The 22,506-nt window shown below is 32.1% G+C and overlaps 1 protein-coding gene across 9 annotated transcripts in view; it reads right to left on the bottom strand.

Annotated features, from left to right (window-relative positions):
* Positions 1 to 22,506, bottom strand: part of LOC110027182 (putative KHG/KDPG aldolase) — a 34,790-nt gene that overhangs the window by 7,013 nt on the left and 5,271 nt on the right. For 5 of the 9 annotated variants that reach the window (XR_002294310.1, XR_002294311.1, XR_002294312.1 and 2 more), the window contains 5 exons: positions 13,744 to 13,809; positions 13,515 to 13,553; positions 13,019 to 13,118; positions 8,090 to 8,215; positions 1,001 to 1,179 (listed from right to left, as the gene is read on the bottom strand). Coding sequence is in view for 3 of the 9 variants with exons in the window: in XM_020728500.1 (XP_020584159.1) it covers positions 1,028 to 1,179; positions 8,090 to 8,215; positions 13,019 to 13,118; positions 13,515 to 13,553; positions 13,744 to 13,809 (483 nt within the window). In the remaining 6 variants the exon portion in view is untranslated. Of the gene's footprint in view, positions 1 to 1,000; positions 1,180 to 8,089; positions 8,216 to 13,018; positions 13,119 to 13,514; positions 13,554 to 13,743; positions 13,810 to 22,506 lie in introns of those variants that run through there. The other 4 variants (XR_002294314.1, XR_002294313.1, XR_002294315.1 and 1 more) reach the window with 4 other exon arrangements.

The following is a 22,506-nucleotide window of genomic DNA, read 5'->3' as shown; positions in this document are numbered from 1 at the left end:
GCTAATGCAATTTGCATATAGAAGATGATTTTAATTATTTAAATGCACGAGCAAAACTAAAATTAAAAAATTGTTTTCATGTACCATCCAATCATCTTCGTATTTTCACAAGCTTCATAAATAATTAAATCATCATGAAAACTGATGAAACTCAATTCACATAAAATTCTCTTATTTTAGATCATAATCATCAGTATAATATTTAATTTGAAGATTATATGATTGTGATGCAAACAATGGCCTTATTCATCTCTTCAAACTTATGTATACCCAAGCCAAGAATTATGTTTGAACTGAAGTACCAATCCAAGAATGCAAACAAGATGGAAGACAGATTTTCTTTGCAGTTGTAGTTTAAAAGTTGTGCAACTTTAGTCACTTGTCGATCGTCTAATTTGTCATTCATCATTCCTAAGAACACAACATCCCACATCATGCTTGCTTGGTTACGTCAAACAAAGCTTATAGGATGAAGTCATCTTTGCCTATTCTGATTTCTTTCTACGTTTAAAATGTCAAAATAATCACCTTATTATTTATATATGGTCAGTTTAGTCCTAAAGTCCATAAAAGTGTCAAATTAGTTGCCATATTCTTTTAATTGTGAACAAAATAGTCATTTCCTCAGACTATTTAAGCCCATATTAAAAAAAATATGAGGATTAAATTAATATTTTTTTATAAAATTCAGGAGTGAAATGGCTCCTTAGAAAGAGTCAGGAATCATTTTGTCACTTTTCTCTTTCTACAACTCATTCTAATGCTTTTGTATAACTAATTTCTAGATGTGCAAGTTCAATTTTATACATGTTTTTATACACCAAAAATATCTGAAAGTTGGTTAAAAAAAAGAACATATATGTACAGCTAAAGCCATGAATTAACACTTATAAGATCGTCAAATGAAAAGTTTTGGTAGGAGTGCTGGCAAATTATAAAAGAGAGCAAGCGAACAAAGAAATTTATTTGCAGGATTTATAAATTAAAACTCATAAGCTACCTGATTCAATTTTTGAGGGTTGATACACTAAATTTCAGCTTGGGGAACTTTTGAGACGGCCAAAGCTGCAAGTCTGCATATAGTATCGAAATCCTTTTGCTTCATTGCATTTTTATCAAATATAGCATCTGACAATACCACTGCGGACGTCCCGGCATCTATATATTGCTTTATTGAGTCTGCATCAAAGTGGAGCAATGATACTGGTGAGAACATATGCTTACATCAGTTTTAATATCTAGAAAATAAAAAAAGGTAACATCTCAAAAAATTTTGAACTGACATTTGCTCACTCCCTTATCTCTCAGTCTCTTCTAACTCAATGCATATTAACCAGGTAATTTTTTGGGTTCGTGTAGCCCATGGGTGTAAGAAAAAATTCCTTATTCAAGCTGAAACACCAATGAATTAAGTACAAGCATCATGTAAAAAGCACAAACCTGGAAAAATAAACTCCTGATGCTCTTCAACTCAGCAATTCAAAATAGTGCTAGTGAAATTTCGAAGCTATTTTAATGTACTGATTTTTTCTTGATGATCAAATGTGTCCGCTTAACGTATCAAACAGTAATTTGTTCTTCAATTTCATTTACTTTTCATAGGACAAAGCTTAGAAGAAGCTTGCAATTAATAATTTTCATTTCCAGGAAGAAAAAGAATGTAAGCTTTTGATATATTTTGCACATGCATGCACTTAAGCTAAAAAAATAAAATAAAATTACATGAACTGATTCTAATAAAGTTTATGTTTAGCAAATGGCCAATAAACGTAATAAATAATTTTTTTACTTGAGTATAATGCTTTTTATTTGAACAGAAGTACCCATATGATAAAAAAAATAAATCATGGATTAATTTTTTTTTTTTTCGTGCATTCACTTAAAACTCATGTGAAATATTAATTAGTTACTAGTAAATATTCCAATTAAAATATTGGCAATATACAATGATCAAAACGATTCATATCATGATATTTTCGACAAGTTTATGTAGGTTGTCGACTACCTAACGCAATTCTCCACTTTTCATATCCGAGCTTGGGACCGACAATGTAAAAAAAAAAATTAATTACACCTAAATCAAAGTTGCAAATCTCATATTTTAAATATTTATCCTTTCCTTATTTTATATATTATTATTATCATTATTATCATTATTATTATTATTATTATTATTATTTCACTTTGCCCGCTTATGCCATATGCAGCACTTTATAATGATGACTTTTTCATATAAAAATACAAGGCCCATCTCCATTCTAATATACAACTATTAATTTATACATGCTAATATTTTTTTATTTCATTCGTCATTGAAAGTGTGACATGATATTTAGGATAGTAATTCAATTAAGGTAAGACGAGAGAATAACTATGTGATGATATTTATACACATCCATAAATTTACATAGATCAAGTATTCCACTAAACTTAAAAAAAAAAAAGTATTGAGTACGCTTAACAAATAAAAAATTAAAGATAGTGGAATCACTTTATCTATGTCAATAACTAAAGGGAAACAACCAATAACTACAAAAATAATGGTAGAACATGGACAGAAAAACATTGTTGTTGTTACTACTATCTACCCATTTTGAAGTTGGATACAATAATTTTCAAAGCTTTTTACATAGTAACAATGATTAGAATTGCATATGTGTGGTGCGGGGCAATTGCTTTAACCCATAAATGTTTTTGTAGAGTTTGTGACCATATTTTCTTATTTTTACACAACAAAATACTTCAGGTTGAACCATGTAGATATCTTCCTTTAGATCACTATGGAGAAAAGGAGTTTTAATATTGTATAGTTGTCCGTATAACCTTAAATCAATATATTCAATCCATTGAAAACCCTTCAGTACCAACTTCTCTATTATATATCTTTTGATGTTATTATACTCCTACTTAATTTTATAAAATTATAATTTGATATATTTTTTATTTAGATAGCTTAATTGATGTTCATGTGTTATTTTCTAAAAAGAATTTATCTCCTCTTTTATCTCTTACAGCTTCTTCAATGCAATGGGGTTCCTTTGCATCAATGAATAACAAATAATCTAGATAAAAAGAATAATGGTTAATAAGCTTTGAAATCTCTGTGAACACTTGATTTTAACCACAAAAGTGCTAGGTCGAAACAATTTGATCATTTTCGAGTCTCCTATGTCATATCAATTTAAGTGACTTTTTAATAGATAAAATTTGATCACCTCAAGTTGCTTTTCTCCGTCTCTGTTTTTTTTAAGTAACTTTAATGCTTGTGATTACTTCTTTTTTCATTCATTGTCTCAATCAAAATCCATAGCCAAAGTCATCAATACCATAGCCAACAATATAACATTTCTTTGATTTTAGGACAAGCTTATCTCTTACATTATTATTAATGTGTACACAAGAAAGGAACACAAAAATGTTTCAAATGTAAGAGACATACATTCTTTTAAGTACATAGTTCAAAGTGCCCAAAATCAAGAGCTACATATGGGCACTGATAAATAAAAATATGCTATCACATTTACTTCATTAACCCAAAATATTTTTGGCAATCCTGCATTTAATTTCAAGCTTTTAGATTTTTCATTGAACACTTTATTCATACTTGCAACAACTTGATACTGTTAAAGAGTTTTTAAGACCATTGTAATAGCTAAATTTTTAACAAAAGAATAAAAGTATAAAAGTATTAAATAATAATAATATTATTATTATTACTGAATCTAACCATTAGGATGATTCGCCAAATCAAGTGAAGTCGAGAGGGGGAGGGAAGAAGAATAAGGACAAGTCGAAGTCAAAGTTCTCGAAGGAAATCTTTGTTCCCTAGTCAAACGGCTTTGCCAGTCTTCATACATGCAGAGGAAAAGGAGGAAGGAGTGCGTGTGCGGCCATACGAACAGTAGAAGAAGAGAAATATACACAGAGGAAGTAGAAGAAATGTATTCTAATCATATATATTAAATATTTCTATTACAAGCAGTATTTATAAGCCACTATAGTGGAAAATTGGTAAATAACCCTTGAGGGTAAATATGTTAAAATGTATACAAAGTTTTAATCTATAAACTAATGTTAAATAGTTGCCAAGAATTCCTTTGGCAGGTAGCAACGAGGTAAAGCTAGGGCACGATAGAGTAGTAAAGATGAGATGAAGCAGAGCTGCAAAGGAGAGGCAATTGTCGGGCGTAGCTTAACATAAACACAGATGAGTTCCAACACCCCTTGTCAAGTTAAGAATCTAAAGAGGTGATGATTAACTTGCTAGTGAGCACATGATGTCTTGTACAATTTAGGGTTTTTTGTGAAGATATTTGCTGGTTGATCTTGCGACAAGATATGATGTAACATGATATGCTTGAGTTTGATGTGATCTCGTATTAAGTGGTAATCAACTTTGATGTGCTTTGTTCTGGAGTGAAAGATTAGATTGTGAGCGAATGCTATTGCAAACGTGTTGTCTGTAGGTTGACCGGAGAGGAAGGACACCTTGTAAGTTCTTCGAGTAGCCTTTGTGGCCATAATATTTTGGTTGTAGTAGTAGCAAGAGTACGATACTCAACTTCTGTTGAGGATCTAGTGATATATATTGTTTCTTGGAGGACCACGAAATGAGGTTGGAACCCAGATAAATAAGTAACCTGTGGTAGAATTTCTGTCTTTGATATCACTCGTCCAATCTGCGTCGACAAATACGAATAAAGAGAGTGACCCACTAATGATGGGTAACCCGTAGTTTGGTGTGCCTTTAAGATAGGGTAGTAGTCGTTGAAGTAATTGAAAATGATCAATGTTAGGTTAGTGCATATATTGACTTAAAAAATTTACAGTGAAAGTGATATTGGGTCATGTTACAGTAAAATTTTGTAAGATACCTATTAGTGGAAGATTTGAAAGGTTGGAGTATTAGAGGTGTCAAAACGAATTTTGATTGCATCATCTTGCTTTATTTAACAAATCAGATAAGTATTTGATTTGATGTAAAAAATAGCCTTTAACGATTTTGTCTATTTACAGGCCTAAAATTTCCTAACTTATTTATCAAATTGTTTATTTCAGTTGATGAATTTCCTGTAATTATGATATCATCAAAGTAAATAAGTAAATAGATTCTAGTCTATGATGTTAAATGGGCAGAGAGTGGTTAGAAGTGCTTAATTTAAATTTTTGAGTATACAAGAAGATGTGAAATGTGGAATATCATTGACATGGTGCTTGTTTAAGACCATAGATAGCTTTATTTAACTCACATATATGGTATGCATGATTGGTGTTTTGAAACCAAGGTGGTTGTTACATATATATAGTATAATCCAACTTTCTATGTAAGAAAGCGTTTGATACACCTAGTTGGGTGATGTTCCAGTTTTCGGCTGTGGCTAAGGTGACGAGCATGGGAATAGTTAAGAAGTTTGCAATAGGGCTAAAAGTTTCATGAAAATCAATACCTGGTTGATATTTAAATCCTTGAGCGATCAATCATGCTTCATGACGAGCAACAGTTCCATTAGTGTGATACTTGAACCTGAAAGTCCATTTGCAGCCAAGAATATTGTAATTGGAAGTGGGGGGAACAAGGGTCCATGTCTCTTGTTGTTGAAGTGCCAAAAATTCATCAAACATGGCCTTGCACCACGTGAGGTTTTGCATGGCTTGTTTGAAAGTGAGAAGTGAATTAGAGGTGGTGTGATGTAAAAGAGAGAAGATTTTGGTGCGTTTAATTGTACATGTTTGTGTGCGAGTGATCATGTGATGAGTTTTGATGAGTGGAAGATTTGGAGAAGGGATTGAAGCTTGGTTGATTGAGGAAGGAGGAATGTTGAGTGTTGTTGTGTGACGCAAAGGCAATAGGATATGTAGATTGAGGTGAGTTGGATGTTGGGGGAGGTAAGTTTCGATGTGAGGGTGAAGAGATGGAGGTATTTGAAGTGGGTAGAGTAGAAACAGGTATCAAAAAAGAGGAAGGTTGAGTGGTAGAAGGAGATGAGTGTGTTGAAGAAGATTATTTTTTCTTGAAAAGGAAAGTATAATTCATTAAATGTAAAATGTTGAGATGTGATTAAACACTCTTGTTGAATATTATAGCATTGATAGCCTTTGTGATGGTGATTGTAACCCAAGAAAACACAGAGTGGGGCTTTTAGATGAAATTTATTGCTCAAGGAGGGTGGGCACCAAGGAAAACAAGCACAACCGAAGGTTTTCAATATATAATATTAAGGGGGAGTGTTATGTAACAGTTGAAAAGGAGATATATTGTAAATATTTGGAGATGGCATACGGTTGATAAGAAAAATAGCCGTGTGAGCTGCAGCCATCCAGAATTTTTGTGGTAGGAAGGCTGTATTACTCAATGTTCGAGTAGTTTCAATTAGGTGCCTAGTTTTGTGTTCAGCTAGCCCATTTTGGTCAAGAGTGTAGAGGAAACTGATTTATAGTGAATATTGTTATTTTGCAAGTATGTTTGTAAGTAATGTGACTTATATTCACTACCTCCATCAGCTCTTAATATTTTAATTGTTTTGTTATGCTGATTTTGTATTTGTTTATACAGATTAATGAAACACATGGAAATTTCAGCTTTGGAGTATAAAGCAAAACACCAATAGTAGCGAGAATGATCAGCTATAAAAGTGACATAATAAGTAGAACCATCAATAGAGGGTAGTGACAATGGACCCCATACATCTGAATGAGTTAATTCAAAAGAGGCAACATGATTAGTTTGACCAAAAAAAGGCAATTTATGACATTTATTTCTAAGGCATGCATTACAAGGCAAAATAGTGTTGGTAATTTAATGTTGTGGTTGTTGTGTTGCTATGGTGCGAGAAACTTTAGGATGTGAATGTCCTAACCGATTATGCCATGTCAAGGGTGAGAGAGTGGCGGTGAGGGCAGCGAGAGGATATAAACCTTTATGAGTTTGATCACTGAGAAGTGATTTCTTTGTATGCAGGTCCTGTATCAAAAAAATCATTAGGAGTAAAAGTGATAGAATAGTGATTATCGTTAACAAGTTTGGATATAGAGATTAATTTATGAGTACTATGGCACACTCTGAGAATAAAAGAGAGGTGAAGCTTACGATCGGGTGTGGCAAGGATACCATTTCCAATATGTGATACGTCAGTTGCTTGACCATTTCCTACCATGACCTGATATGGGCCATTGTAAGGATGAGGTTTCTGGATGTTGTCCAGATGTGGGGTGATATGTGTGGTAGCTCCTGTATCGAGGATCTAACCTTGATTCTTGGAGCTGGTTGAGGTATTGAGAGCTGTTGTGAAATTTGGTTTGTACTGTAGTTTGGTACGATGCCAACATTGGTCAGCTGAGTGCCCTTTCTTGTGACAAATTTGGCAAATGGTGATGTTTTTTGTGTTGTTGGGTGTTGGTGTGTGTGATATTTTTATTATTGTGTTGGGTCTTGATGGGAGTTCATGACCTAAGCAGGAGTTTTTATTCTTGAAAGAGAGGACTCTAGTGGTTGGATTTGATTTTAAAGATTCATTAGAAATGTGACTTTCTTCAATTTGAAAAAGGGAATAAAAGTCTTCAAGGGCTAAAGGTGTTGTTTGTGTTCTAATGGCAGTTTCGCAACCTTGATAAGAGGAAGGTAGGCCGTTTAATGTGTATAGAATGATATTTTCATTATCAATTCTTGATCCAGAAGTGGCTATATTTTCAACGAGTTTTTTGATAGAAGTAAGATTTTGGTTCATGGTTGACTACCCATGTAAATATTAGGTAAGTCATTCTTAAGTTGAATTATTCTTAAACGATTTGAGGATTGAAATCATCATTTAATTGTAATCCAAATGTCCGCTATGTGAGTTAGGTGAAGTACATAAGGTAAAATGCAGGGAAAGATAGTGGAAAGAAGGGCGGCGGTCAGGTTTTAGTCTACAGTTTTCCAAAGAAGGTAATCAGAATTTTCAGTGGAGTAACCTGTGGAATCTTGTTGATATTGTGGGGGGGGTGGAATGGTGTTATCAATAAAAGAACTGAAACCATTAGCAAGAAGTAATTTTTGTATTTGAAGCTTCCACATAGCAGTGTTTGAATAGTAGAGAAGAATGTGTGGCACCTTTTATATGTTGCATCAAGAATTTGAGAGGGGGAGGTATGTGGGTTTCCTTGATTCTGTTGAGTGATTGAGATGTGGGCTGGTGGAGGATGAAGACTCCATGGATCTTGAGGCTGCAGAGGCCAACTGTTTTGAAATCATATATCAACAACAGAAGAGGAGAAATATACGCGGAGGAAGTAGAAGAAATGTATTCTAATCATATATATTAAATGTCTCTGTTACAAGCAGTATTTATAAGCCACTATGGTGGCAAACTGATAAATAACCTTGAGGGTAAACAAGTCAAAATGTATACAAAGTTTTAATATATAAACTAATGTCAGTTGCCAAGAATTTCTTCGACAGGTAGCAACGAGGTAAAGCTAGGGCACGACAGAGGAGTAAAGATGAGGTGGAGCAGAGCTGCAACGGAGAGGCGATCATCAGGTGTAGCTTCGCATAAACACAAATGAGTTCTAATAGCGGCTCTCGATCAAACTGGGAGACGAAGCCTCTGCGTTCGTTGAATTTGTCGAGAACGAAGGAGAAGAAACAGGTGCGCGCAGAGGAAGAGGATGAAGAAGAAGATTCGAACCTTGCGTGCTCTGTTGAGTTTCGCCGAGCCGCGACCAAAGGAGAAGCGGAAGGCGAGTCGAGCTTCTGCGGCGCTCGCGTGCGGGAAGATTACGAGAAGTCACTCAGTTGACAACTCACAAATAATCCAAAAATAATTTTAATGATCGTGAAATAATATTGTGGAGATTATTTCAGGGTTAATTCGTGATTATTGAAGTGAAATATATATTTTTCTTTTCAATAACCCAAAAATAACTCTGAAATAATCTCTATGGTGTTATTTCGATGCGGTTATTTTGGGATTTGTAACTACAGATGTTATTTCGAGGTTATTTAAAAATTATTGTGAAGTTTGCGGTTTCACTTTAATATTTTTTAGATGGACCAAATATAGCACACATGATGGTATATTACTGAGAGTATGCATGTAGAGCTACGTCTGAAATCTGGACAGAAAACTTTCCTGAGTTTAGACCGAAATTAGAAGGTTTAAGGGAGAAGAATCATCAAATGTGAGTTCGGGCTAGGCAAACATGAGAAAGGTAAGTTTTATAAGTGGTTATAAATAATTACGTTGTTTAATTATATAGATAAATATGTTTACTACTTAAATGTTAAATTTATTTTATGTTATATTAGGCTTGAAACTAATAAATTAATAAACTTTAGGCAAATAGGCGACCCAAAATTCATGTGAGGGAAGTGGAAGAGTTGCAGACAACCAACAAATTCCAAGGTATATTAGGGTTTTTATTAAGTTATTTAATGCATTTGTGGTGTGTTTGTGAGTGTTTAAATGTAAAGTCAAATTTAATCAGGACTCTAGCTCAGAGATTTTGACTTTGAATGAGACAGTTTTGAAGCAAACATGGGGGAAGATCAGTCTTAAAGACTATAAGGTAAATGTTAAGTCTTATATTATTATTGAAATTAATAAGATAACCAGTTAAATTAATATTATTAAACTTTATTAACGTAAGGAAGTGATGAAAAGGGCCAATAAAATCCTTTGGAATTGAGGAAGAATACATATAATTTTAAAAGAAAAGGTTGTTTTAAAGTTTAATCTACTTAATTTGGAATTGATATTTAATAAAATATTGATGTTTAATTGCAATATAGGTTGAAGAACATTTAAACCTAGAAGGTCAGTGATTTGAAAATCGGTGTGGCAAGCAAGTTATGTATGACATGTGATTATTTTTTTTATGCATTAAATTAATATTTTATTAAATGAATAAATTGTTTATTAAATGGTTAAAAATAAGTATTTCATTAATGTCTGTCATTTTAAAAGTCTTATATGATATCACAATTGCGAGAAAATAATTGACATGTGAATGTACATTTTAAATAATTTTAATTGATATGAAATGTTAGGTAAGGATTAAGTCATATAGAATTACTCTCAGATGGTACTGATAAGGGATGCAATGTACATGTGATATTAAAGAAAATGATAAATGTGCACATTCGGGTATAATTTAAGAGTATATTTACATACAATTTTAAGAGTACCTTCAGGTATAGTTTTGAGGATATCTTCAGTTATAACGACAATCCTGTGATAACTATTAAATATGTTAAAATGATAAATACTAAAAGTGAAATGAGAAGAAATAAAATTAAAGTGAAAGTTCAAGATTTTATAAGAATATGGGATGTATTACCTTTTGGTCATTCATGCATAGCATAAGAATCATAATTTAATGCATATTAAAACATAATTACTCATTAAGTCATACTTATAGTTGTAATTAATATTTTTTTTCAGGAGAAGAAAAAATTTTAGGTTGATATGTCTAATATGAATAATTTGATTTACAGGATGAAGCTTGTAGCTGATAGGAACTACTTTGAAATTTGACTTTAGTTTTCTTTTGTTTACTTCTATTTAATGTTTACAGATAATGTTGTTGTTTCTGGATGTCTAAATTTTATTGTAATTTATAGATTAGTGATTCTTTTATATATATTGCAAGTTTTTGAAGTTTTGTTAAAAGTAAAAATGAAATGTTAATATCATCCGACCACATTTCCCATCTTTACTAATTCTAAATACCAGGCCGGATCGTGCCAACCACCATCTCTATACAAATCTCATTAACAACGCAACAATTTTAAAACTTTATGCTATCGTATTTTCCACTATTATTGGAAAATAAAAATGTAGTTTTTGAACTAGTCTGATTTTTAGCTAAGATTTTTCACCTTATAAAGTTATAAGACACATTAGATTTATTTTTGACATAATAAACCCAGGCCTTTCGGATGCAAAATGTATGAATGTGACATAGCATGTTGAATTTCCTAAAGTTGAGACAAAGACACTTACACATCTATGTGAATCAATTCTAACTTCTTGGTTTAAAGTTCTTTGATTTTTAAAAAAATTATCCTTTTCCACTTTCCAAAAATGCAATCTTCACAAAAGAGAGAATCAATAGATTTTAAATTTAAAATTGTACTAACAGAATGAATAATCTTGAAGCTTTTCTGCCTCATGTAAATAAATATTTAATACTAAATATTCATCGATGAAGTTGAACATATTGTAACCCACATTGCTATATTTATAATGATCTAAGACGCATCAGTTTTATTTTCTCAAACAATCATCATAACTCATTTTTTACCTTCCAAGAATAAAATATTGAATATGATATTATATCCTTCTACTGTAGCTATCCTATAACAATCAAGTTTCGCCTAAGGCTAAGAAAATATTAGATCTTATTGAACTTTCCCGCAACTCTATTTATGGTTTAGAGAATCACATTATCGATGCTAAGGGTTCGTCATAAAAAAATATCAGAATTTTCTACAGTGTAATTTATCATTAATTCCTTATCAGAAGAATGTAATGATACATATTAGACGAGCCCACAGCCACACCTAATGTGCCTAAACACTCAACTACCGACCTCTTTAAGGCATCAGTCGTCAGAGGTGGATTTGAACCCCCGACCGAGGGGACTTACAACTGACATCGCAGACAACTTCATTAAAAATGAGGTCTCTGACATCAGTTAACTTCAATTTACTTCATTAAAAATGGATTTGAACCCTCGAGGGGACTTACAACTGACAGCGCAGACAACTTCATTAAAAATGAGGTCTCTGACATCAGTTAACTTTAATTTACTTGATCTATAACCTAACAACAGTAGTTACAAAAACCCAACCTGTAAGGAGTGATGAATGTAAAGTCGATGTGTAAATTTTCTCACCAAAGTTGATATTCATTGAGCTTAACTGACCTATGATCCAGTTGAACTAGTTGATGTACTCAAGAGCATAAGCTCCCTCAGATATCTTGTGATTAAAAAAAATTGCACATAAAATTTATACATGGCTTCTTATACATAATTGATAATCATTTATCACGCATTTTGTGATTTTTTCGTTAAGAATATTGAAGCAACATTCTTAGTCAGGAGAATGTGAATAACATCCAGAGCTTGCCCATCCACCAGCTCCCACATCTTAATCAATAATAAAATGAATTTTTTCGTTAAGAATATTGAAGCAACATTCTTAGTCAGGAGAATGTGAATAACATCCAGAGCCAACAACTCCCACATCTTAATCAATAATAAAATGTTATCTTGTGATTAAAAAAAATTGCACATAAAATTTAAGTTAATAACAATACATGGCTTCTTATACATAATTGAGAATCATTTATCACGCATTTTGTGATTTTTTCGTTAAGAATATTGAAGCAACATTCTTAGTCAGGAGAATGTGAATAACATCCAGAGCCAACAACTCCCACATCTTAATCAATAATAAAATGTTTGAGGTTGATGAAACTTTCTTCAATAAAGATAACCTTCTATGTTCATCCTCTAATAACTGAGATAGTGGCCATCAAATTTATCGATCTTGAACTTTTATCTTTCACTACACAATTTTTTATGTAGCTTAACTAAGAACTCCGATACCCGTTGTTAGGATGGTAATAAAATTATGATTAACAACTAAATGAAAATGAGAGCTGAGATGCATCAGATTAAAGGACAACGTTTGGCTCAAGGAACATCTTCAACTAGTTTCAAATGGCATCTTCCTCATATTATTTTATATTTATCGATCCTCAATAAAATATCACTTTCCATTGATGATCTGTCGTTCTTATAAATCTTATACTTAATTTGGTATAATTGAATTTTATATTTTTTATTAAGAAAAAAGATGATCAAGGGATCACCTCAATCTCAATATTTCCTAAGTTAAAAAATTTAAATTATATGATTATCTATGAACATGGCAATAGAAGCTGAAAGCTGAAAAATGCATCACAAATGTAAAAGATAAAACTTTTGAAGCTTTTCAATCATGGAAAGAAGTTCAAAATATGCTTTCTACCAATCGAGATGCCCTGGGAAGCAACCATCGGAATATTAGGAAACGGTCTCTTTAATGCAGATATATATTTGCTACCACCTAAAATTGTTGCTGGATATACCTGATGGAAGAAATTAAATAAATGAGTTCAATTATATAGCCAGTAAATTCTTGACATAGTTCAGGGGATCATTATAAAAAAAAGATTCCTAAGGTAAATAGGTAGTAAATATTTTCCGGGGCGCATAACTCTTAAGAAAAAAAATCAAAACACATAAACAATGAAGCTCAAAGTAATTTGATCAAGAACAAAGTGGTCATTATGTCTATTTAAGTTTGCAAAGCATTATATAAAGAAGAAAATTAAAAAAAGAAGCAGAACTATCAGTGTGAAATAAAATAGTTGTCTATCGTTAGTAGAGTATGGCGCCACAGTCGAGCAACTATGTATTTAATTTTGTTGAACACAAAGAATCATAAAAGATCAGAAGTGAATAAAATGTTCAATGAAGCAAACCTTTACAAGCTTTGCACCAGTTTCATATGCACATAACACCTGCAACAGCATGAGTTAAAGGATTTCATAGCTAATATGTCCTATTAAACCAAAAGTTCCATTTTTTTGCAAACAAAAATAAATAAATAAAGAAAAAAAAAAACAACCAGAAATCAAGAAACAATTTATAATCCATGATGACTTTATGTATTAGCTTGTAAGAGATAGTTTGAAGCAATATTTTACTTACTTCGGTAGGCGTCATTACTCCTGGTATATAGAGAATTCCAGTGCCATCAACTTCATGTAAGATTTCCTAAATCAAATTCCAACCGACCTTTTACCAACCCCAAAAAAAGAATAAGAGAAAAAACAACCATAAGATAGGTCTAATTACAATCTTACCATTCAGAATTTTTCCAAAACAGCGTTTAAGATATTTCGATGACATCATAAAAGACGTGAAGGTAAATAATGCAATCAAGATAACAAATATCAACTAGCATAATTCATAATTTTCAGCATGAATTGCAGTATTTTTTTTTTTATTTTATGATTCCTTACAATATTCAACAAGTTAAAATGGGAATTCACTGATAGCATCGTCAAGCCACATTGGAACTAATGGATCATAACATCAACATTATTTATCTAAATTTTACAATGTCGCCGTTTAACCATAGACACTTATTAAACAGTCAAGTGATGCAATTTCTAGAATTAAACAGTCAAGTGATGCAATGAACGAGTGATCACTTTAAAAGCTCATATGTTGAGATTGACGAAATTAGCTCTTCATTTATCTTAGAGAAGTGAGCAGATTTAAACAGGATGTAAATGAAACTCTTTAAAAGAGACTTTTATGAATCCACTAATAGGTATAAATAGGTATAATAATAATAATGATAGTAATATATATATATATATATATATATTAAAGATTTGGGTATATTGTATTAAAAACGATCTTAAACTATTAGATATTGATGAAAATATAACACCCAATATGACACAATGGAGAAAAAGAATTCATGTAGCCGACCCCACTTGCTGGGATAAAGTCTTGTTCTTGTGTTTATATATCTATATATATATATCGAGGAATGTTTAAAAAATGACATTTAAATATCTTTTAAAAGGAACATAAATTTTGAAATTTATTTTAAAAGAGGCAGAGTTGATATTTAAATACCAAATTTGACAAACCTAAGGTTAAAATCAGTATTAAAAAACCGAAAAAAGAAAAAACAGTTTTTTTTTATTTCAGTGTTAAAAATGAGTGTAAAATGAAAGTCAAAATAATATTTAAAATTAATTTTAAAATATTTAAGAGAATTTAATATTATTTGAACAAATTAATTGCAAAAGACTTTGCCTGCTTAATCCATATTTTGCTTTATTTTATAAGTCAAAAATATGTGAAAGTAAATAACATATGTGCGTAACATTTTTATTCTATTTTCAAAAAATTATTTTCAAAGCTAATTATGAGAAAAATTTAGAAAATTTATTTAATTTTTTCAACTAATTATAATTGACTTACGTAGGAACTTTGAGTTAAGATATATTTCATAAGTTTAATTGATATAAATCTCCTAATTATTAGATTCATTTTATGATAACTATAATGAATGTGTATTTAAAAATTTATATTTAAATAATTTCTTAATAAATCTAATATATTTAAAGTTAAGTTACTTGAAAATGATTTTATTTTATTTAGTTAATATAAATCTCAAAATTATTAGTTAATTAACTCAATTTTCAAAATTTCTCAACCTGGTCTAACGAAAAAAAAAGCAGAGAAAACTCAATTATGAAAACAAGAAAGCACCTTCCAATGCTTCGCTGAACTTTGGATCCAAATAATATTAAATTCTCTTAAATATTTTCAAAATTTAAAATATTATTTTAACTTTCACTTTACACTCTATTTTAACATTGAAATTAAAAAAAGTACAAAATCAACATTTAAATTCAGTTAGGTTACAGCTTTTTCGAAGCGAGAAGTATGTTATCCTCTTGTTCTTTCCTTATGAAACTGGAATTCAGCAATAGACACTTTCTGTCTTCTTGGTTCTTCACTGCCGTAAAGCTCCTTCATTCTCCTTCCTTTCCTTTACAACTTTCTAAGGAAACAACATGTCACCACGAAGAAATGTTGCAAGACCCAATCAAGAACTTGTTATGGAAGGTTAACAATGAGAGATTTTCAAGAAAGAAGTTATTGAACAATAAAAATTGAAAACATAGGAGGTAGATCAAGAAAACAAAATTCTTGAGAAAGAAAAAGAAAAACTCATTTCATCAAGAATCCTCAAGTTTTGATGGGTTTGAAGGCCCGGTGTCGGAATCATCATGGATACATGTATATGATCAACTTGGAATGCATTGGATTTCCTAGAGTGAAAATCTCTTGTGTCGATGTTTGCAAGCACAAACTGGTGAAGTTCATTGTGAATATTCAAATTAGAAGGGTTCCTTCTGCCACTAGTGAAGAAAATGATTCTTATTAAACATCTTGTGATCATTATTTCTAGTGAAGCAAATTAATTCAATATTGAAAAAGATGTCGACACAATCTGGCCGACTACGTTCATTGTCTCTAAACTATTGTCACAGCCAGAGGTCAATCAAGCATTACATCATCTTGAAGAGTAATTAAGTTTGGATGAATATGTGAATGAATAACAACATATTAGATGTTTTCCCAGACCGTACCATTCAACATGAAAACCTTGAAGAGCCAACACTCATAGATGGGGAAATAAGAAATTCCTTCCAGAAACTATAGGAAAACTTACTCCAACAAGGGAAAATGCGGGATATGATCAAGGTGTAACAAAAAAACTGAAGTGTATATCGCTTGTATTGCATCATGACTGAGAAAACCTCTTCTTGGACCGATATGTTGGAATTCAATTCATATTCAACAGGACTCGGTTCTCATGGAAATAAAGAATCATGCAATATCACCAATCTTTATCTATTAGCTAGGGAAAATGTTTGGATTATTGATCTTGACTTACTCGGGGATTAAAACGACTCCATTGCTTTTAGTGTCCCCAAGTCGGAATAGGAGACCCAAGTTGAATCTTCTCCAACCTTGGGAGAATGATGCGGAAGCATCAGTACTAGTGTTGTCAACATTATGTTATAGTTCAGTTTTTTAGTTCTTTGTTTTTATGTGTTTTCTATTTGAATGATAAACTTGTAATAAGGGGAGTCTTAGTGATTATAAATAGGGGTTGTTTTGTGTATCGGGACAGATTTTGGTTTTATAATTGTGAGTTTCTTTCATTTGGGAAGGTTGAGCTATCTGTTCATATTTCTTGCAGCTGCATCTTGGAGTTGGAAACCCGTGTGGGGTCTTGTCGTGTGTATTCATGTGCATACTGGACATCAATAATATTCATTTTGTTGTTTTTTTGCCTCTAGAGTTCTTCTCAACATTTCTTGATTGTTGTTTTGATGAAATTCTACTCTCATACCTCTTTGTCGGTATCAGTAATCTAGTAAAATGTGAAAAACATGCAAAATATATATGATTAAGACATCTAGTTAAGAGTTGGCATGTTAATAATCACATAAATAATTGCTATCAGTTTTCATATTCTTATAAAAGTTATGGATGGATATTCAAAACAACTCAAGTATTGGGCTCTTCAATTTATATAAACCCCATTTCAACCTAAGTAATCTAGCCGGCACAAAGCTAATAAGCCCACCAAACTAAATCAATAGTCATCTCACTTAAAAGGTAAGTGTGTGAGAATCATTATGTGACTTTTGTTATCCTCAAGGTTACTGATGAGCCATAAAATAATGTAAGCCTCATTTTAATTAATTTGGATCAACACAAAACTAGCAAATTCATTGAATCAAAGCTTAGGCCTTCTAATAAATGTAACCTCTAACCCAACCTAAATTAAGGCCAACTCCCATGCTAACAAGCTTATAAGTCAAAATCAAATCTACTAATTAAAATTATGAAAATAAAAAGCCCATATCCTCGAAATATTTTTTTCAAGCCAATTTGAAACTCATGGATAACTTATGCCATTCCATTCAACTAAGATCATATTGATCATGTCCAGTATGTATGAACTTCAAGCAGACATATTCTGTGTCTCTAAACTATTCAATGAGACTAATAAAATCAATCCTCTACCAAATAAATGAGTCAATGATAAGACCAAAAGACTGTCAACATCCAAATGCATTTCCACCACTATCTGTTCCAAATTTATGAGATGAAATTGCTCTTGATTGCTAATCAAGCCTCAGAATATTACGGTTCAATGCATCTAAGCATTGATAAAATGGATCCATTCGTATATCTCAGAAGATAAAACCATGAGATCTCTGGTCATTACCCATAAATTAACTTCAAAACTAGATATTGAACTTGGATTAAAAAATTGAGACTAAATATGTAGCAGTCCAAACTCCCAACCATAAAGATATTGTCCGCTTTGGTGAGAGGGCCTCGTGATTTAGTGCTCTCATATGAGCATGCTTAACTTTGAAATTTCTAATAAAATTCCACAGTTACCCCTAAAGGCGCCTCAATTTTTAAAAGTTCAGTTTCTTTCTACTTAAAAGGTTTCACAATCTCCACTAGTTTCAGTAACTGAAGTCCTCGTCGGATTTTCTAACCCAGAATCATTCACTAGGCAGATATGATTCTCGAGGGGACCCCTGTAGATTCAAGAGATGGCTCGCACCATATAGCATTAAAAGATAACTCTCATGGCGCAGCACTTTGTTTTATATGGCACTTAATTCCCATCTTCCAACTAGTGTAATGCATATAGTTTGTAACGCCCGAGCTCTCACCAGTGGAGATATTGTCCGCTTTCGCCTGATGGTTTCATGGTTTTGCCTAGTTGGCATGGGCGGACCCATGTTAGGTCGAAGGGGGCAATTGCCCCCTCTAAATTTCATAGTTCGATCGAAAAGGACGGGCAAATTGATTTTTTACCCCCTCAAATGTGCATTTTGACCCCACTCTAACAATTCTTCTACAGATGTTGGTTCAAGCTCGACTCAATTTGAGCTTTTAAAATGTAAATTGAGATAAAACATTAGGATAACATTCAAACTCAATTTTTTTAATGAGCATATTCAAGTTATAAGAAAATAAAAACTTAAATATTAAGGCTATGTTTGGGCGGGCGGTGGGAATGCGGGGCGATGCCGCGCCGCTTTTTTTTTTTTTTTTGGCGTTTGGTTTTGCGTTCCTGCCGCCGCTTTCCGCGGTTCGGATCAAAAGAGCAATGTGGGTTAATTGCAGCGGCCCAACTTCGTGGACACAACTTTTACCTCCGTGCCCCTTTGCCCTATCCCACGAAATAGAAGCCGCGATCTTCCTCTCTTCCCCTCCTCTTCTCCAGCCAGTGACGTTTCTTGTTCGTCTTTCTCTTCTCTTCCTTCTCCTTCTCTTCCTGTTCTCATGATCTCCTCACAGCAAGGGTAAGAAATTTTTTTCTCGCATGCCTGTTAGATCTGCTACTTGGTAAATATGATCTGGAATGTGGTTTCTTTAGGGTTATGCAGCCTATTAGATCAGCAAAATCCATACCCCCGTGCCCCTTTTCTCGCATGCCTGTTAGATCTCCTCCACATTTGTTTAGCTGCTGGGTAAAATTTTTTTCTGGTTGTGGTTTCTTTGGGGTTTAGTTGTGTTTGTCTTTGATGTTGTGAAGACATCAGGAATGTTTTTATTCTTGCTACGCATGATTCTCATGTAATCGAAATCTTCCCGTGTGGCTTCTTCTGTTGTTGCAGCCGGACGTTTGTGTGGTCTTCAAATCCATTTCGTGAATGTATCTGTAAGCTAGTATGGATTATGGTTTGCTGTGATGATTTTGGAAGCTTAGGAATGGATTTTTTGTTCCTCTTTATGATGCTCAGCTATGTTTCAGAGGTGCTTCGTGTATATGATGGAATGGCAGTAGGTGGTTTGCCATTCCTTATAGTGATTGTTAGTTTCATATAAGCTGGGTGTGAGTCTAGTGAGTTCCTCTACTTGTTCAGATTGTATTGCATGAAACGATTTTATTGTTCTTTGAGATAGTCGGTTCTGGAACCAGGTTCTTGGAATATTGTGAAAGCAGAATGGTTCAGGAACCAGGTTTCTCCTTTGAGCTGAATACTTTGAACTTCAATTCTTAGAATATTGTGTGGTTATTCGTAAAGGAATACACTTCTTTAGAAAGTGAGCCTCATCTTTTTATGAATAATGTTCTCAATACTATTGCTAAGGTCCTGGAAATATGCAAAATTTTGTGTTTGACATTTGCTTAGCTCTTCACGTTGGGATTGAATGAAGTGCTAGCTTCAGTCATGCAATCAGTTCATTCTAGATTTAACTATTTATTATTATTATTTTATACAAGTGCTTATGATCCCACTTAAAACTTGATGACAATGTTTCATGATTTATCAATAGTCTAATTAACATATGTTTGATAGGTAGAACTAATCTTCCTTATGCCAACACCACCCTATTAGTGAATTGCTGAAAGAGGATACAATATTCATTTTGTGTTGGTTTTATTGTGAGCATTGTGTTCTCAACAGTTCTTAACATTCCTTATGGATATTTGTGTGACACAAAATCAATTGTCATTTGTTGTTTTCCTTTTTCATGTTCTGTATGCGTAGAATTCGAATGTGAACCATCTCATTTATGCATTTTGTCTGCAATTTGAAGTTCTCACAAGTAGAAAAGGTTTTGATTTGCTAAACAAGTAATATAAGTTGTTATATCTTTTGTTGCAATTAGAAAAATATGAGCTCAAGGATGTCCGGGACATCTCGACGATTGCTCTGTCACTGTGGCCTCCAAACTACCATGTTGACATCACGTCAGCCGTATAGTTACGGGAGACAGTTTTATAGCTGCCCAAGGAACATCGCAGAACAGTGCAACTTCTTCAGTTGGGCAGACACTTTGGCGGATTCCCTGATGACAATGGTCAAGAATGACGAGCTTCACTTGAGGAAAGGCTGGCCGGGGGCTACACCATGTGAATGTTAAAAATAATATTATTATCTTGTTAATTGTCATTGTAATAGTGTTAGACTTTTTTTTTGCTCTCCTGATACTATCTGTTACTTGAGAAGTGTTTCTGTAATTTTGGACTGTTTTCATTGAAGTTTGGACTTAAAAGTATTTATCCATGATTATGAAATTTTTTGTTATGTGAATGATGAATTGCTTTTGTAATACACTACAAAATGGATACTACAGTACGCAGCCTATTTTTTTAAGCAGCATTTACATTTGCACATCTAACAACTAAAATTTGCATTTTACATTTCTACCACCTAATAACAGTTTTAAAATTTTAAAATGGGAGTATTTTCAATGTGATATGAAACATTTGAGTAGTGTAAATGAAAAATTAAAGTGTAGATGTTTGATCATAAAAGTTTGATATTCATATATTTACCAATCTAACAGCTAAACTTTTAACATATATTAAGCAATTCGATATATATACATATCTAATACTTAAATTAATTACATAATAATAATTAATTAATTTTTTAACACTTAAATTTGTTACATATTTAACACTTTCAATTTTCAATAATTTCTTACATAATAAATTTTGTTTATGAAGTTTCAAATGTGGCTGTTAGAGTTTTCCTTTAAACATATTTACCAAACAAGGGCAGCATGATCATTTTTTCCAGAAACAGTTACTTTATAGCTGTTTTCACACAGCTGCACCAAACAAACAAGCAGCTTCTTCGCAGCAGTTTTCTGGCGCAGCGCAGCTACAGCTAAAAAACTGAGAAGCTGCAACCACCCCAAACAAAGCCTAAATATTATTTTTCAAACATTCTCATATTGCAAGCACATCTATTTAACCACAAGGCCATAAAAGAGTCTAACTTTCTTGGCAATTTTTTTTATTTAACGAGTTGTAACAAATGATAATTCCCAAATGTGGGACTAAAAGGCACCCTAATAGATCTCTAACGATAATAGGTTACATTACACAATTCATATCAACCAATTCCTATGTATTTACATATCTAACACCTAAATTTTATTTCTATATTTATATCACCCAAATATTTCATATCACAATAAAATATCTACTATTTAAATTTAAAAAAAGTGAAATACACCTTTTCATACATAGGTAAGTGGCATATATGTTAAAATTGAAGTGTAGGTGATAGATAAGTAAATATATAAGAATTGAGTGGAAAGTATGTAAATCATCCTAAATTTTGTATTTTTTATTTTTATTTATTTTTATTTTAGTTTTTCTATCTCCAAACTATATTTGTATTTAATTATTTAAAGTTAATAAAATAAGAAAATAATTTAATTTTAAATTAATTTTCACTTTTATATTTTGAAATTAAATTATTATTATTTATTTATTATTTTTAGTTGATAATATAAAAAATAATTTAATTGTACATTGATTATAAATTGTTTCTTAATTATATTAAATTTTTAGTTAAAATTTATATTGGGTGTTTAACTCACCCTTATTTAGCGCTTTACGTTTATCTAAATACATATTATTCATTTCATGTTTAAAAAATTAAATTATTTTTATAATAAATTTGCCCCCCTTAAATATATAAGTTGGGTATGCCCCTGCTCATTAGTGTAACTTCTTAGAAGGTCACCCATACCAAAGGTATTCTCATGCTAGCAAGATTAATTTTGGAGCTTAACTTTGAAGTTTTTTGTGAAATTCTACCATTACACCAAAATACGCCTCAATTTTTAAGAATTCGCCTTCATAGTACTTAAGGGGTTTCACAAAATAATATCTTAATAAAGATGTTCTCATTTAAGAGTAATGAATTATAGGAAACTACATCAATGGAAAATGTTGACCAAGCATTTAAATAAACATTAGTCCAAACATTAATAAAATTCCAATAAAAACAAAACTAATCTACTTAAGAAAAATTCCAATTCTCTCTTACAGATTGAGGCCTCTAGGGAGGGTTGGCATTTCTATAATGATCA

This window comes from Phalaenopsis equestris, unplaced genomic scaffold, assembly GCF_001263595.1.
Source record: "Phalaenopsis equestris unplaced genomic scaffold, ASM126359v1 Scaffold000419, whole genome shotgun sequence".
Lineage (NCBI taxonomy): Eukaryota > Viridiplantae > Streptophyta > Magnoliopsida > Asparagales > Orchidaceae > Phalaenopsis > Phalaenopsis equestris.
This window is presented reverse-complemented; position numbering and strand designations above follow the sequence as displayed.